Raw genomic sequence first — 17,722 nt, forward strand, 5'->3', positions numbered from 1 at the left:
ACAGGAGATGGCTGGCTGGGTGTAACTACATTCACTGGGACAACCCACTGGGGGAGCAGAAACACATGCCTGAGGCTGCAGGGCAGCAGCACGTGTGGGCAGATACCAGTGAGACATGGCTATGGTGGAATTCAGTTTGGCCACTTGGGGCTGATCCCCCCAAAATAGAGAAACAAACCACCTTTTCCCAGGAGACCTAGTGGGCCTCCACCAGATGTAATTACACACAGGCAGGTGCACGGAGCGGGCTGAGGACACAGAGTGCAAAAGGAGCCCCTACTTGTATTCCTATTGATGACAGTTTCCTTTTGGGGGCGGCCTCGGGGTGGGACTCAGAGCTGGTCAGCGTCCCTTGTTCACTTTTCAGAGCTGCATGTTTTGGGGGTGGCTCTGGGGCCTCAGGGGCTGGGGCAACTCCGCCCCGTGTCACGCTGGGCGGTCGGGTACTGCTGTCCAGGCTGTCCGATGAGTTGCTCAGGCCCGACTGGCTAGTCACCTCGCTCTTGTGATCCTGGCTGTCCAGGTAGGTGTCCTGGGCAGATTCAGTACTGCTCTGGACTGTGACTGAGATGAACGGCTTTGAGGTGGTGCGTGGAGGGACCGGTGGCGGGGTCTTCTTATAGGCCACTAGGCATGATGAACCTGCAGATGGATGAGAGAAGGGCAGGGGAGAGTGTGAGATGGTGAAACCTCCAACCTTCTCAAGCCCCTTCCAATGTAGAGGCCCTGCCTGACTTGGCCCTAGCTCTCTGGCCTCAGCCATTCCATCAGCAATGAAGGAGAATGCACATTCAACCTAGGGCATGAGGCATCAAGGGTTCAGGGCATCCTCAGGAACTGGGGACTCTTCAGTCTCTTGGCCTTGTGGAGAGAAGTAGGGGCCAGGTAAGCTTTCTGGGACAGATATACAGCCACATTTCCAGGATTTCTGGAGCAGGAGAACAAGAGTCAAGACAGCAACAACCAAGACAAACACACACAGGCCCTACCCACCCTCATTCAAGACAAAGTCTTGAGGGGATGCCGCCACTGGTCAAAGATATCCCCCACCTCACAGTCGCACACAAACCTATTATCCAGCTGGGTCATGACATAGGTGAGGTGTGTGGGGCCAAAAGGCTACAACAGACCTCAAGGTCACTGAAAGACTCTCTGCTCCCCCTGGCCTTTTCCTTCCACACAACCTTCCCTCTCCCCTATTACCTCTGCTTGTATGCCCCCTTTCCATCTGGTCAGAAATGAACACATCTGGCCAGGCGTGGTGGCTCATGCTTGAAATCCCAGAACTTTGGGAGGCCAAGGCGGGTGGATCACCTGAGGTCAGGGGTTTGAGACCAGCCTGACGACATGGAGAAACCCCGTCTCTCCAACACAAAAAATACAAAATTGGCCGTATGCAGTGGCTCATGCCTGTAATCCCAGCACTTTGGGAGGCTGAGGCTGGTGGATCACCTGAGGTCGGGAGTTCGAGACCAGCCTGACCAACATGGAAAAACCCCGTCTCTACTAAAAATACAAAATTAGTCAGGCGTGGTGGCACATGCCTGTAATCCCAGCTATTCGGGAGGCTGAGGCAGAAGAATCACTTGAACACAGGAAGTGGAGGTTGTGGTGAGCCAAGATTGCGCCATTGCATCCCAGCCTGGGCAACAAAAGCGAAACTCTGTATCAAAAAAAAAAAAAAAAAAAAAAAAAAGGAAATCCCCAAATTATATATTTTATGACTATTTTTATAACTTTTTTATTTTTGGTAGAGATGGGGTTTCACTATGTTGTCTAGGATGGTCTCAAACTCCTGGACTCAAGGGATCCTCCTGCCTCAGCCTCCCAAAATGCTGGGATTATAGATGTAAGCCACTGTGCCTGGCCTATAACATTCTTGAAATGACCTAATTATAAAGATAGAGAACAGATTAGTTGTTGCCAGGGGCTAGGGCAGAGGAGGTCACTAGACAGAAGGTGAAGGGTAGGGCAGGAGGGAAGTAGGTGTGGCTATAAAAGGGTAACAAGAGGGACCCTTGCATGAGGTGATGGAGTAGTTCTGTGTCTTGATTGTGGGGAAGGTTATCTGAATAAAATTGCACAGCACTAACACGCAAGTGAGCACAGTGGACCTGGGGAAATCTGAGTAAGACAGCTGGATTGTGTCTGTCAATATTCTGGATGTGACAATGTACCACACTTTTGCAAGATCTTACTATTGAGGGAAACTGGGTAAGGGGTACAAAGAATCCCTTTGTATTATTTCTTATAGCAGCATGTGAGTTTACAATTATCTAAAAATTTAAAAAAATTATTTAAATTAAATTTAAAATCATCCATCCGTTCATCCGGTAGACATCTATGAAGCTAAGGCCTTATACTGATTTCCAGGAAAGCCAGGAGCCCTCATCAGCAGAGAAACAGTTCTGCAGTGAGTTCTTTGAAAATAACGCATGCCACGATGTGAAGCCAGGAAGCTGGATGCTGTGCCTTGTGCCCAGCCTAGTCCGGAAGCGACAAAGTGGCCCAGAGTTCCAAGCCAGGAGCACTCACTTCCTACTATCTGTTCGAAATGTCTCAGTCCTGCTCAGGCCTTGAGAAAACTGAGGGATTCCCCCAGACAGATACCTGCAATCTCTGGTTACCAACCTAAGACCAGTGTGCAGGCAGGACAGCCACCTCTCTGGGCCAGAAGAAAGGCAGCAGGGAAGCAGGACGCAGGGCTCAGTTCAAAAGGAGAATGGAGAGAGGAGGGACAGGCCTGCTCAGTGAAAAGGGGCGCCTGCGTTCAGCTGGCCACAAGGCACAGGCTGAGGGCCAAAAGCTGGGTCATTTACTAAGCTGTGCTCAGCAGCTTTTCGGCTTTGTAGTATAAGCTTCACCTTGCCTGCGAGGTGGGGACCATGATTATGCCCACTTTGCAGCGGGGCCCATGAAGCTCAGGAAGGTTAGACAACTTGCCCAGAGTTGCAGGAGTAAGCAGCAGCCGCATCTGCTGCCCGGCACGGCCACCTCATTCCACTCTCCAGGCCTTGGGCCCCTCCTTGCTAGGCTGGGCTGCAAGTGTTTGGGACCTTCACTCATCCCCACACCCCCACAGCATCCCACTGGGCCCTGGGACCAGTCTTCAGGGGCATACCAACCCAAAATCTGACTGTGGAGAGTAGAAAGGGCCTCGACTGAGGCACAGTCCTGGCTTCCAGGCTCCTGCCTGCCCTCTGGACTTCTCGATACTCTCATCTGTTCCAGAGGCCAGGGTGGGAGGGGCTCTTACTGGGTCACAGCACACTGTATTCACACAGCCCTTGACAAACTCAAAGCACTGCCCCATTCATCCTCTCCCTCAAGGATGGGTGTGGAGCCTCCCATCACTGTGATTTCAGGAAAGATCCCTTCTGTGAATGCCCTCTCCACTGATGCCCGAAATTCTCTAATTTAAGAGTCATTTTCATGGTAAAGGTCCAGAAGCCAGAGGGCAGTGTGGAACCAGACTAGCCTGAGTTCAAATCCCAGCTCTGTCACTGACCAGTTGTATGGCTCCAGTTTACTCCTTGTAAAAAGGGCGTGATTATGTAGGCTGCATTGCAGAAGCTAAGGCTGGGCCAGGCCTAGGCTTGGCATGACTTCTCATTTCTGGTACAGAGACAACTGGGCCTGTGGGTAGGGTAGGGCAGGCCAAATTTCTACCACTCCCCAGCCACTGGCAGGGAGTCTGGCTGGTTCTCTGACCAGCCCAGGGACAATTTCCCTCAAGACCTGGACGTTTGTTTAGAGCAGCTCTTGAAATCTATGGCCACTAGTGCCCAGCAGAGACAGGAGTAACTCACTGAGGATTTCAGGAAAGGAATGAATTTGTTTGGCCTAAAAGTTCCAAACAAATGGGGTTTTCTGCCCTAGATCAGAACACTGAAGCCAACCCCGCTTCGCTCAAAATGTTGAAGGGGGTATATTCCCTGAGGAGGGAATATAGTTAATATTGGGGAGCAAGAACTGGGCACTAAGCCTAGCTTAGGCTGTGTGACACCAGAGTTCCTGTTCCCATCTGTGGGGCAGGGATGACACTGTCCATGAAGAGTCTGCATGCAGCATTCACCAGGGTCTGGTGGGGAAGAGGCACACCTTCTTCCCAACAGAAGACAACAGGACTGCCCACAGCCAGGGTCTGGACAAAGGACTGACCCTCCAGCCTTTCTCTCAGAACTGCTGGGCCCAGAGTTCTACTCAGCACCCTCAGAGGCCCTGGGCCCTGGCCCAGGCAGTCATCAAAGGGAAAGTGACCCAGCCAGAAAGCAAGTTCAGGCCTGATTCAGTAACAGGAAGGTGAGCTTATCTTGGATCCTTTATGTCTCCCAAGGCACACACGGGCCACAGCCAGGTAAGTGGTGTTGACTAGCATACAAGATTTTGGGGCTTCAGGGGCTCCCTGGGGGGCAGGCACCCCTAAGCTCTGAGTATTGCCCCACTGGAGCAGGAAGATGGGACCTAACCTTGTACAGGAGAGCTCTCATTTCAAGTGTATGACTGCAGGAAATACGGTGAGGAAATACCTCACCCCTACCTCTTCCAATAACTCACTCCAGCCACTTCCTCCCCCGTTGTGGTCTTTACACATGTTGTTCTTCTGCCTGGAAGGCTTCCCTCAGGTACTCACAAGTTTGGGAATTTCCTTCTCTGAGAGCCTCCCCTGACTTCCCTCTCTTCTTCCACCTGGGAATCTCCATCAGAGCACCAACCACATTAGTCTGTGGGCTTGGAGGAGTCACCTGACAGCTATGGGCCCAGGGCAATTAGGGGAACTCTGTCCTGACAAATCACGACACATGCCAGGGCTGGAGTTATGCCTCAAGCATGAAGGCTGTTAATAATTTGTGGAAACAGAAAATGAACCTCAGTATCACTACAAAAACCCTCAGTTGCCAAAAACCCAGATTATCTGGCCCTATAGCAAAGGCTCCCAACACTTTAGTATTCAAGGTCCTAGGGCTCCACCCAAACCTGAGCCCTTTCTGCTTGGTCCCTGCCCATCCATCTCGGCAGCTTCATCTCATGCCCTTCCTGCCCCTCAGCATACCCCTTCTAGCTTCAAAGAACGAAATGCACAGTGCACCATTCCCAAACACACCAACCTCCATGCATCCAATCCTTTAACGTGCATGGGTTTCTGCTGGAGCCCCCTTCCCCTGTCCTCCAGGCTTCCTGTCATCCTGCCAGCCCCTCCACCTCTAGCTCTGTCTGGCCTACGCCGGTTGGGCACTTGCCTTTCTCAAGCATCAGCTGGCGCACTCGGGGCTGTGGTCATGTCCCCCAGCTGAGTGTGTCCCATGTGTGCTGGCAGCCCAGTGCCCAGACTAGACGGTACACAGCCATCATTTGCCAATTAAACAATAGCGTAGGGGTGTCCAATTTTTTGTCTTCCCTGGACCACACTGGAAGAATTGTCTTGGGCCACACATAAAATACACTAACCATAGCTGACAAACTAAGCAAAAAAAATGCCATGATGTTTTAAGAAAGTTTATGAATTTGTGTTGGGCTGCATTCAAAGCCATCCTGGGCCGCAAGTGGCCTGTAGGCCGCAGGTTGGACAAGCTTGCTATAGAGGGAGGCAAGTGCCCCAGAGATCCAAGATGTTGGAACTGAGGAGCCTTGCATCCTCCAGGATGTGATGTGATCACTGCCCCTCTGCCCTAGGGAGATGCTCTACATGCCACAATTTACAACAGGGCACATGAGTCCAACTCTGCTCATTCAGTCTGAAAAACTGGATTTGCCTGGGAAGCTAGGGAGTGAACACCTTCCAGTATGACTGTGTCCTCCAGCTGGTCCTTATGCATATTTTAAAAGATCCTGAGTGAATCTCCTGCTAAACCCCGGCATGCAGAACCACCCATCCCTGTGGGCTGCATGCTTGCCTCTCCCAGCCCCCTCAGCCATGCAGGTCCTTCATGCCACAGCCCAGACACGAGCCAGTTGTGCGATGCATCCTCTGCAGCCTGCTCCCAGCCCCAGACATCTAGCCCAGCCTCCCTGCCTCTCGGTACCTAACTCTTTGCTCCTTCTAAAGAAAAGCTTCCTTTCTCTCATTATTTCTGCCTTCTACCTCAAGATTTTATCCTCCAAGCTGTATCAGGTCAGAATGAACTTGTTTCTGCATTTTGTTTTTTAATGTAAAGGCATATAAGATGGTCAACTAGGCCTCATGCCTGCTGGCTTCCTGATGCCTGCTTGGCAGGGGGCAAAGGAGAGGAAGTCTAGACTCCTCAAGAGGAACAGATGCCAGGGGGCCACAGACAATGTGGGAGCCATGGCACAGGCTTTACAGCAAAGGTAATGGGGCCCAGCTCTAGGCCCGCCATGAATGGATTAAGCTGACTCCAAAGACAGGCAGACTCCCTTAACTCCCTTTGCTGGTACTGCCAAGCTAGGGAAAAGGCTCATTAGTGGAAAGGCTGAGGGCTGGTAAGATCCCACTCCCTCTCTCAGCCAGCAAGTAACCTGTCAAACTACGCAGCTAAATTGGGCAACTCATCTGTGTGCTGTAGTAAAACAGCTCAAAGACTCCCATCCACCCAGCCTTGAATCCCTCCCTCCTTTCCTCTGTTTCTTTCCTCCAAGGCAGAAGGAGCTGAGAAGAGAATTCCAAGCAGCTAGGTCAGGATCAGGGACAAACTGTCCTCTCAAAGCCTCTTCTGTTGACAGTCCATATAACCCTCTCCTTTCCCAATGTTTCAGTCTGAGAGCCACCTCCCTCACTGTGGCTTAAGAATTAGCAACATCGAACTTTACTTTCAAACTCCAGCAAGAGGGGCTGGCAGGCACTCTCATGGCAAAATCCTCCCAAGTCCTCTGGGGATCCTCCTCTGCCCCCTACAACCAGGCCCCTCCCATCCTTACCTTTTCCCCCTCATTTGAAGCCAGCCTCCCTGGGACTACCTACAGGCGCCCCCTGGCCTTCTGACCTGTCCCTCTTCCACCCTAGCCATTTGAGGAATCCAGTCATGTCACTGCTTGACTGTAACCATTCAATGGTTTGTAGACATGGAACAAACCCTTTAGTGGGGGTATTCAGGGCCTCCAGAATCTGCATCTACCTCAGACCCCAACATCCACAGAAGCCAACAAGTTAAAAAGCTGTCAGACAGGCTGGGCACGGTGGCTCATGTCTGTAATCTCAGCGCTTTGGGAGGCTGAGGCGGGTGGATCACTTGAGGTTGGGCGTTTGAGACCAGCCTGATCAACATGGAGAAACCCCATCTCTACTAAAAATACAAAATTAGCAGGGTGTAGTGGTGCATGCCTATAATCCCAGCTACTCAAGAGGCTGAGGCAGGAGAATTGCTTGAATCTGGGAGGTGGAGGTTACAGTCGCGGTGAGCCGAGATCATGCCACTGCACTCTAGCCTGGGCAATAAGAGTGAAACTCCGTCTCAAAAAAAAAGGTGTCAGACTGGTGACGACAAAGCCATAAAGCTCACGGAGCTAGCTCTGTCCTTGGAGCCTGTTCCAGAAGCCAGGATGCACTCCTATCAGTAATGATTCTGATGCTAACAGCTGACCTTACTGAGCACTGACCATGGCCAGGCCTGAGCAAATGCTTCATATAGTTGATCCTAGTTACTCACTAATTCTATATGTGCAAAATTACCTACTCACTTGAATTTACTTGCAAAACTAGCACTTGAGGGGCTTGCAGACATGTGCCCACTGACACATCCCCAGCTGAGGTGGAACAGGGTGACACTCCACCTTCTCACTGCAGCTCTCATACTGTAAACAAGTATCCTTTCCTCCAATCTATTTAGTGCTATACTTTTCCCATTTGTGAGCTTTCTGTTGGTGACTTCACTGTTTAAAATGGCCCCACATAGTGCTGAAGCGCTGCCCCATGTTCTCAGTGCAAGAAGGCTGTGATGTCCCTTATGGAGAAAGTGTTAGGTACACTTCATCCATTCATGAGTCATAGTGCTGCTGGCCATGAGTTCAATGTTAATGAATCAATAGTATATTAAGTAAAGAATCTTTTGGCCAGGCGCGGTGGCTCATGCCTGTAATCTCAGCACTCTGGGAGGCCAAGGTGGGCAGATCACTTGAGGTCAGGAGTTTGAGACCAGCCTGGCCAACCCCACCTCTACTAAACATACAAAAATTAGCTGGGTGTGGTGCTGGGTGCCTGTAGTCCCAGCTACTTGGGAGGCTGAGGTGGGAGAATCACTTGAACCTGGGAGGCAGAGGGTGCAGTGAGCTGAGATTACACCACTGCACACTCTAGCCTGGGCAACAAGAGTAAGACCCTGTCTCAAAAAAAAAAAATAATAATAATAATCTTTCAACAGAGACACACATAAAACAAGGTTATGGATTGATTAGTTGGTGGAAACGTTATGACCACAGGCTTGCAGTGACCCTATATTGCCCAGAAGAGCAATAGTTTAACGTTCACTATGACTCTGTGAATATAACTACAGTGAATAATGAGAATCTACTTTAGCTATCCTTTAGCTGATTAAATGCTCAAAACCAGGATGTATAAGGGATGTTCCCATTTCTCAAATGTAAATGCCTCATTTTACAGAAAGGTGGAGATTTGCCTGCACTCACATCCCAGCTAGGCAGTAAGAAGCTGTGGCCTGAACCTGGGGTGCCTAAAGGCTGACCATTACCTAATGGCCACGCACTAACTGCCCAGAACATGGCAGCTGTTTCACGCATAAAAATAGGATGTGATACTCAATGTGCTCTGGGTAGGAGCCAAGACACTGACAGGCATGAGGTACTTTTTGATCTTGGGGTAGGCCTGTGCCAATCTTGTTACCATGGTTTCTGTATGAAGTAGAAAGTGACTGCCTCCTGGGAGAGTCTGGGGGCCTTTCTGGAAGACGCTAAGGTTGCTTGTGTCTGGATGGGTGGCCAGAGTCACTGAGTGGAAGGAAATGCAGAGCTTTCTGGTGAAGGGATCCTCTGTAAGCAAAGGAGCAGGGCAGGACAGCCCCACGGCGTGGGAAGACAGATACTGAGTGGGGCAAGTTTGGCAAAATGTAACTTAGTTACCTTAGTTGGTGGAGGGAGGATAGGGATTGAAGCAAGGAGATCCAAGGAAGGCTGCCTCCTCTCAGAAAGGATCCTCAGCTTCCTGAGGCTGCTCTAAGCAGCAGTGGGAACAGAGGCAACTTCTTCCTGCCTATAGCATCACATTCCTCATGAAGTCCCTCCAGACATGGCAGAGGATTTTACAGTACACAGGCATTGACAGCAGCTAGGAGGGAGTATCACCTACTATCTCAAGAGTCCCAGTGCACTAGGCAGCTCCGCTGGTGAGTGCCAAGGCCATTCAAGCTGAGTGTGTCCAGAATGAATCTGAATCCTGTCCTCCTCCACATCAGCCTTGCTCTCCCAGAGAGGGGACCCTGAGCACTCAGTTATCTACTCCAGAAGGTTGGGAATTCCCACCTGCTCCTTTCACCCTCCTCCATCTGCAAAGCCTCACCCCTCTACCACAAAAACACATCTAACAGAGGCCAGCTCCTCTCCACCCCCACAGGCCTGATCTTTTGCCTCCCTGCTTTCTCTCTGGCGCATCTTACCCATAATGACTCCTGGAACCCTGGCAGTTTTTAAAAGGGCAAACTGGATTACAGCTCCCCCATTCTAGGCTGGGTGAGGTGGCTCACGCCTGTAATCCCAGCACTTTGGGAGACTGAGGCGAGTGGACCACCTGAGGTCAGGAGTTCACGACCAGCCTGGCCAACATAGTAAAACCCTGTCTCTACTAACAATACAAAAAGTTAGCCGGGCATAGTGGTGCACCCCTGTAATCCCAGCTAGTCAGGAGGTTGAGACAGGAGATTCATTTGAACCTGGGAGGCGGGGTGGAAGTTGCAGTCAGCCGAGATTGCGCCACTGCACTCCGGCCTGGACAACAAGAGCAAAACTCCCATGTCAAAATAAAAGAAATTAAAAAAAAAGGCTCCCCATTCCATGCAGAATAAAATCCACATTGCTCACCTGGGCCTACAATAGGATCTGGCTCACGCTCCCTCATTCCATTCTAGCCACACCATGCTTTTGCTGTTCCTCAAAAGCTCCAAGCATGCTCCCATGTGGGGCCTTCGGACCTGCTGTGCCCTGTCTGAAACAAACTTCATCCTCATGTTGACATGCCTGCTCCTTCTTATCATGATTTGGGGTCCCAGCTCAAGTGGCATGTTTTCAGTGAGGGCCTCCTTGACCACCCTGTCTAAAGCTGTTACTCTTTCATTAAGGACCCTGCTTGTTTCATTCAAGCACTGGTCACTTATCAGCTCACGTGTCTTTGGCCTCTCTCTGCTACCAGACAGGGAACCTATCTGATACAGGTCCCTGATGGTGGGGACTTTGAGTATCCTATATAATCATGGTGCTTTCTCAGTACCAGGCCCAATACATTGTTGCGCTCAGTAAATACTTACTGAATGAACAAATCCCTGTTGGACAACTGGGTAAACAGAGGCACAGGGAAGCAGAATGACTTATTCCTGGCCTTCCAGTTTGGATCTAATGCCCAGGGCCAGGGCTTTGACCTCCCTTCAGATTACCCGCCTCCACACACAGAGGAGCACAGTCTGGTGGGAGGTAGAGCCTTGAGCAAATCAGCTTGAGGCTGGGCAATGAAGCTGTGAGAATGAGAGTGCAAGAAATCGTCGGCGCACTGGAAAGTCTGTGAAAAACAATCATTTCTGAAAGGCAGCAGGGAAGGCACATGGTGCTTCCAGCAACACTTTCCAGGCAACATGTATCATTTGTATAGATTTAAGAGAATCATTACTGAGGCCTGGGCCAGGCGCTACTTTATGTTGACACAGCTCTGGGAGGAGAGGTAATTATCACTGACACTTTATAGATGGGAGAAGCAGCTTTTTACTTTTATGAGTGGCAGTGCAGAAAGCTCTGCTCTGCAAGGCCAGGCTGCCAGGATCTAAAATCAATGCTGGCCATGGTGGACTGTGTACTCTGCAAAGGGCCTGAATCCCTATTTGGCCTTAGTTTCCACAGCTGTAAACTAAGTGGGTTGGTCCTGAATGGGGGCCACAGTTCAGATGTGTACAGGGCTCACAGCTGCCATGTTGCAGACCTGGGCCCAGCATCTGTCAAGCTGCCAAATGTGCTGGAAATCTGGATTTAAAAAATATATGTTTCAAATTAGCTAGCAGAGTTTTTTTTTTTTTTTTTTAAGACAGGGTCTGACTCTATCACGGCTCACTACAGCCCTGACCTCTGGGCTTGAATGATTCTCCCAACTCAGTCTCCCAAGTAGCTGGGGCCACATGTGTGCACCACCATGCCTGGTTCATTTCTAATTTTTTGTAGAGATGGGGTCTCATTATATTGCCCGGGCTGATCTCAAACTCCTAGGCTCAAGCAATCCTCTGGACTTGGCTTCCAAAAGTGCTGGGATTACTGGCGTGAGCCACACCTTGCCTGGCCAAAGAAAAGAATTTGAATGTTCCCAGCATACAGAAAAATGTTTAAGGTGATGGATATCCTAATTACTCTTATTTGATCATTACACATTATATGGATGTATTAAAATACCACATCTACCCTGAAAATACATACATCTATCATGTATCAACAGAAAAACCATTTGAGGAACACTCAACAGAAAAAAACAATCAATTGGCAAAAAAACTCCTCTGAATTTTCAAATGGTGTTAATTAATTCATAACTTTAAGAACCACTATGCAGGTGCAAGTGCAGCGGCAGTGGCCCATGGCACATGAATCTATAACTGCCACAGCAGCTGCACCAGACCTCCTTGCTCTTTCTGGGGCTCCAGCCCCCTCCCCTGCTCCCCAGGAGGCCTGTCCCTAAGAGCCCCCTCTCAGAAAGGCAGGAGCCCTGTGGGAACCTTGAGGTAGGGGCAGCAGGAGGAACTTCTACTGATGTCTCAGTTCCGGCTGCGTGAAAGCAGAGAAAGTTCCTTCTGGCAGGAAGGCCAGGTCTGGTTTCAGGCTCTTGGCACCAGGTCACAAGCGGCAGGAGAGCTGTATCCAGAGTGCAGACTGCTAACCCTCCTTCAGGGGCCTGGAGCAGTGGCCTAAGAGGGACCCGCTCTATTGCCAGGGCAAAGCCTCCATCCTACCCCCAGCTGATCCTTAGGAGAGCTGTTCACTTCCCAGTTGGGGTCAAGGGTGTGAGGGGCTGTTTTCCTGACATGTTTGGGCCACAGGAGTGGGGGAAGGGGTTAAGCAATGCCTCTAGGCACACCCACAGTCCAGGGCAGCAGGTTCTCAGTGGGTGGGAAGCTGTCTGCTGGCTGGGAAACTTCAGAAGCTCCATGGCATCTCCCACTGACAGAGGGCTTGCTTATTGGCCTAGCAATAAACACTTTAATTGTATCGACTCACCAACTCTTCACCAGGTCTACCATTCTGATTTCAAAGAGAAAAAACAAACAAAAACCCCCCTGAGGCTCAGAGAAGTGAATAGCCCAGGGTTACACAGACAGGAAGTGAAAAAGCCAGGATCTGAGCCCAGGTTTTCAGTCCAGAACCAGTGCATTTAGCTGCTCCTTAGCCACACCCTCTAGGGCTGGGAGTTGGGTGCCACCTGCCAGAGCCTGGCTGAGATCCTGGCCAGGACAGTTCCCCAGTCAAGGCCTATATGGGCCCTTATTCCTAGGGTCCTCAGGCAGGGTTTGACTATTTCCTGAGTGGGTTAGAGGGTGGCAACTCTGGCTCTGCTGACAACGAGAACACGGACCTAGTGACCCCTGGTGCAGAATCCCAGCACATGGCTAAGGCGCCCACCCTGCCCGTGACAGCTGCTGCTCACTGTCCTCCTGCAGATCCTGGTCTCAGACACATGGCCCCATATGTTCTGACTCTCTCACCAGGAACACCAGAATCGCTGACATGGGTTCCCAACCTCTCAGGATTTCAGCTTGGCTGAGTCTCGTTCTGGGGATTCCCAAGGGCGCCTGGGAAAGGTTCTTTGGCCTCTCACTCCACCCCAGGTCCCTCAGAGCAGCTCCGTTTCCCCTTTTTTCTCTGTATAGAATTCCCACATGGTTATTCTGAGACCTACCAGACTAGTTCACTCTCTCATAGTACACATGGAAAAGGATAAGGAGGGCAAATGCACTTGCTGAGGATCTGGCAGCAGAGCAGAAACCCTTGCCTGGGGCTCTGAGCGTGGGAATGTTCCTGGTTTCCCCCTAGCCTGGAGAGCACCAGCTCCAGGCATTCAGGGAGGCACTCTCCTGTGGCTGAGCCCCGCCTCCTCCAGCCCCTGACTACGGACCCCCAAATAGCATGTCCAAACAGCACGTCATTTCTGAAAAACCATTTCTACCACCACTGCAACCATATCCAGTAAGCAGCTTGTCAGGAAATATCCAGTCCTTGCCCATTCTGTATTGGAATCTGCCACAAACATCATTTTATTTATCCTCAGAGACCCAACTGCAGAGTCTGCTCTGCCAAGAGCTCTGCTCAGTGGCCTCTGAGCCACCCCATCCTGGACACCTTATTACCATCATCCCTAGGAGCCCACTTTAAAGACATGGTAGCTCCCAAGCTACTGTTACTAAATCACAATCTTGTTGTATATCAAAACTATAACCACTTGGCCAGGTGCAGTGGCTCATGCCTGTAATCTCAACACTTTGGGAGGCTGAGGCAGGAGAATCACTTGAGGTCAGGAGTTTGAGACCAGCCTGGACAACATGGTGAAATCCCATCTCTACTAAAAATACAAAAATTAGCCAGTAAATACAAAAATTAGCTGGGCGTGGTGTCTCACGCCTGTACTCCTAGCTAGTCAGGAGGCTGAGGTGTGAAGATTGTTTGAACCCAGGAAGCAGAGGTTGCAGTGAGCCAAGATCACACCACTGCACTCTGGCATTCCAGCCTGGATGACAGAGCGAGACCCTGTCTCACAAAAACAAAAACAAAAACAAAACAAAAACCAAAAAACCCAAAGCACTAGAAGGCAGTGCGAGTGAGCAGGAGAAGCTGGCCAGTTACAGAGCTGCCTCGGCTCCAGTCCAATGCAAAAACTTGACATGTCCAGCCCCTGTTTGGTCTGGTGAAGGACTGAGGATACAGAATGCAAAATCTGGCTTTTCAAATATGATTTGGCTTTTCAAATATTGCCTCTATCATACGAGTTTTGCTGCTACCTTTCCAAAGCCTTAAGATCCCCAGGAGCCCAGCCTGGGAAGTACTACTTGAAAAGAGCCTCAAAAAAACTACCCTCACTTCTGCAGGGCTCATAGCAAACCCTGGTGATAGGTCGCAAAAGCACAGCTTTCAGAAACTGTCACAGGTCCTGTGTCCACTGTGCAAAGCCAGATGCTGCCAGGCCTTGTGCACCTCGATTGCTGGCCTCTTTCACTATTCTGAATGACCAAGCGAATTCCAGAATAGAAAGGCAGTGTTAACAGGCTCATTCACTGGGCCTGGAGTGGCAGGTGGTATATCAGGTGACAGGAGCAGGAGCCAAGATCCCTGGGCAGCCGACAGTCAGGATGAGACTAATAGTGCAGGACTGAATGGGGAAAACCACGAGTTCACTTCAGGTCAGCAGAGGTAATGCTGCCTGCCCCTGTGCCAGGCAGGTCCTGGGGACAGAGACAGAGGAAAGGAGAGGGATTTTTTCCCTCAGAGTTTATGTTAAGACCCTGAGTTTGGGATCCCAAGTAAGACAATTACACAAGAAAAGCAGCATACGTGAAAAAACAGCTTAGTGATGCCAGCTGACCACAGATACTGTTGGAGGCTGCACTGTTACAGGAAAGTCACAGGACCAGAGAGGGAGCAGTCCCCACCGAACTTTGGATAATACTGAGGGTGTCATTAGGTAATTCCGGGCAAGGGGTATCATCAAACTGGAGCCTGACGACAGAAGGCGATCCACACAGCAAGAAGTCTCAACTCCATCCCATTCCACCAAGTGCTTATTTATAAGGGGAAAGCCATGCACAGGGCCAGCCACTAGGGACCCAGGATGAGTAGTCCTGAAAAGCCTCCTCCACTGACTGGGCACTGTGGCAGCCATATGGAGTGGCATGAGAAAGCCCAGGACTGATTCAACAAGAGTGACTAGTGTGTCTGGGACGGACTTGTCACAAATAGGGTGTGTGACACATGTGCACCAAAAGTTGTGCCTAGTGTAAAGTGAAGGATGGTTTGGAGAGACTAGGATAGTCATCCTGGAGAAGAGAGACAGTTTAAAAAGGCATGGCTACTGTCCTCAAATACCTGAAAGTCTGTCAAATACACATGTGGCCCCAGAGGGTCACACTACAAGCTAAGAAAAGGGCTCACAGAGCTGCTGCCAATCCCAGGCCCTCCAAGGACTCTGCACGCCCGAGGGGAAAAGGAAGGTGGGGATTGTTAATGTGAAGTAGACTTTGCCTAATTATAAAAAGGAGTCTTCTAAGAAGCAGAACTGGCTAAAGATGGACAAGGGCCTAGAAAACGGCCAGCCAGGCTAGATGCAGGCAGAATGGATGCCAGGGAAACTTAAGTCCCCATGGGTATGAACTTTAACATTTCTACCAGGCCTGAGACGCTTTTTCTTTGCCCTCCAACTTTACATCCAGTTCTGGATGTGATGTTGGACATCATCTTTGTGTGCATGACATTCATAGTTTAACTTTTTTTTTTGAGACAGGGTCTCATTCTGTCATCCAGGTGGGAGTGTAGTGGTGTGATCATAGCTCACTGCAGCCTTGACAGCCCATGCTCAAGCAATTCTCTCATCTCAGCCTTCTGAGTAACTGGGACCACAGGCGTGTGCCACCATGCCTGGCTAATTTTTTTTAGTTTTTGTAGAGTGAAGGTCTCACTATGTCTCCCATGCTGGACTTGAACTCCTGGGCTTAAGCAATTTTCCCACCTAGCCTCCAGAAGGGCTGGGATTACAGGTGTTAGTCATCATGACCAGACAACTTTTTGTTTAGAGACAAGGCTTCGCTCTGTCACCCAGGCTAGAGTATAGGATGTGATCACAGTTCACTGTAGCTTCAACTTCCTGGGCTCAAGTGATTCTCCCACCTCAGCCTCCTGAGTAGCTAGGACTACAGTACATAGCACCATCCCTAATTTTTTAAATTTTTTTTTTTTTTTTTTTTGGAACGGAGTTTCCCTTCTTGTTACCCAGGCTGGAGTGCAATGGCGCAATCTCGGCTCACCGCAACCTCCGCCTCCTGGATTCAGGCAATTCTCCTGCCTCAGCCTCCTGAGTAGCTGGGATTACAGGCACGCGCCACCATGCCCAGCTGATTTTTTGTAGTTTTAGTAGAGACGGGGTTTCACCATGTTGACCAGGATGGTCTCGATCTCTTGACCTCGTGATCCACCCGCCTCGGCCTCCCAAAGTGCTGGGATTACAGGCGTGAGCCACCACGCCCGGCTTAAATTTTTATTTTTTGTAGAGACAGGGTCTTGCTATGTTGCCCAGAACGATCTCAAACTCCTGGGCTCAAGCCATCATCCCACTTTGGTCTCCCAAGTGCTAGGATTAAAGGTGTGAACCACCATGTCTGGCCTATCTTCCCCCCACCTCCAGAGAATTGCTATCAACAAACAGCGAAAGAATGGAGAATGTCCACACAGCCTAGCCACATGGGAAATTTTGCGAGGACTAACACCAGGGCTTCAGATAGCAAGGTCAGGAAGTAAAACACCTTCATCTGGGAAGTATAGCTGCACAAGAGCTCCCATCTAAGATGATAAATCCATCCTCAGAATATGAGATTAGCTGATACTTGCTTCCCTGCCCTCCTCAAAATACCTGCTATGACAGACACTAACAGTAGGTTAGGAATCCCTGGAACTAGCCTTCATTCACTGTATGACTTAGGATCCTGTGCCAGAATTTCTTCCATCTATAAAATGAGAATAATGCTGGCTTGCCTGGTTGTCTGGTCTAGGACTGCTGCGAGTTTCCTGAGAAGACAGGTGGGAAAGGGCTGGGCAAGTGAGGAACTGTCATTACAACTGCCTGAGGAGCCTATACATCTCCCAAGCAAAGCGCCCACAGAGCTGCTGCCCAATCCCAGGCCCTCCAGGGACTCTGTGCTCCGCAGGCTGAGGATTTCTGGCCTGGGGCAGAAATGAGGGGTCTCATCCTCTCCAAGGATTCAGTTCAGGAAGGTTCAGTGCCCTGCCCAGTACCCACAACCATCCAGCCCCTCCATACCATGTTGTAGCAGCACCATTCTAACATTTTAGTGTAGAAACCACTAGCCTCTCTGCCTTGCCAATCACTCCTCTAACTCTCCATCACCCGTGCCAACACACCGTGCTCAGCTTCCAGGCCTCTGTGCTGGCTGAACACCCTCTTCCTCACTGATTCTGCCTCCTCCTTTAGGTCTCAGTTCCAGCATCACTCCTGCCAAAAAGCCTTCCCTGACAGTCTTCCCAGGCCCCTGCCCTGAACAATATCCCACATTCAGGCACCACAGGCCTTTGCCCACTGTATTGTTTTTACAAACCTCTTTATTTTTCTGCTTCCCCCTTTAGAACCTGAGCCTCCTAAAGGCAGGGTTGCATCCCTGTGACCTCCATTCCTGGCCCAAAAGAGGTACCCAGGTGAATGCCTGCTGACACTTAGGAGATAGGACCTTACCCTATGATTCTGCCTAAAAGTGACACAGGCTGGCAGAGCCCTCACCCTGGAAGACCTTGAAGCAGAGGAAAGTCTGTAAGAGACAACTTAGCAAGCAGAACACAGAGATGCCAGAACAAGTCTTGT

General features: G+C 50.3%; 1 protein-coding gene across 15 annotated transcripts in view; it reads right to left on the reverse strand.

The window, feature by feature from the left end:
• The window catches only part of DLGAP4 (DLG associated protein 4), a 225,538-nt gene that overhangs the window by 36,423 nt on the left and 171,393 nt on the right, over positions 1-17,722 (reverse strand). For 12 of the 15 annotated variants that reach the window (XM_032295038.1, XM_032295037.1, XM_032295035.1 and 9 more), the window contains one exon: positions 281-642. In XM_032295038.1, coding sequence (XP_032150929.1) covers positions 281-642 — 362 coding nt within the window. Of the gene's footprint in view, positions 1-280; positions 643-796; positions 929-17,722 lie in introns of all 15 variants that reach the window. The other 3 variants (XM_032295040.1, XM_032295039.1, XM_032295042.1) reach the window with 2 other exon arrangements.

Source organism: Sapajus apella, unplaced genomic scaffold (assembly GCF_009761245.1).
Source record: "Sapajus apella isolate SASKATOON/1434 unplaced genomic scaffold, GSC_monkey_1.0 scaffold33, whole genome shotgun sequence".
In the NCBI taxonomy this organism is placed as follows: Eukaryota; Metazoa; Chordata; class Mammalia; order Primates; family Cebidae; genus Sapajus; species Sapajus apella.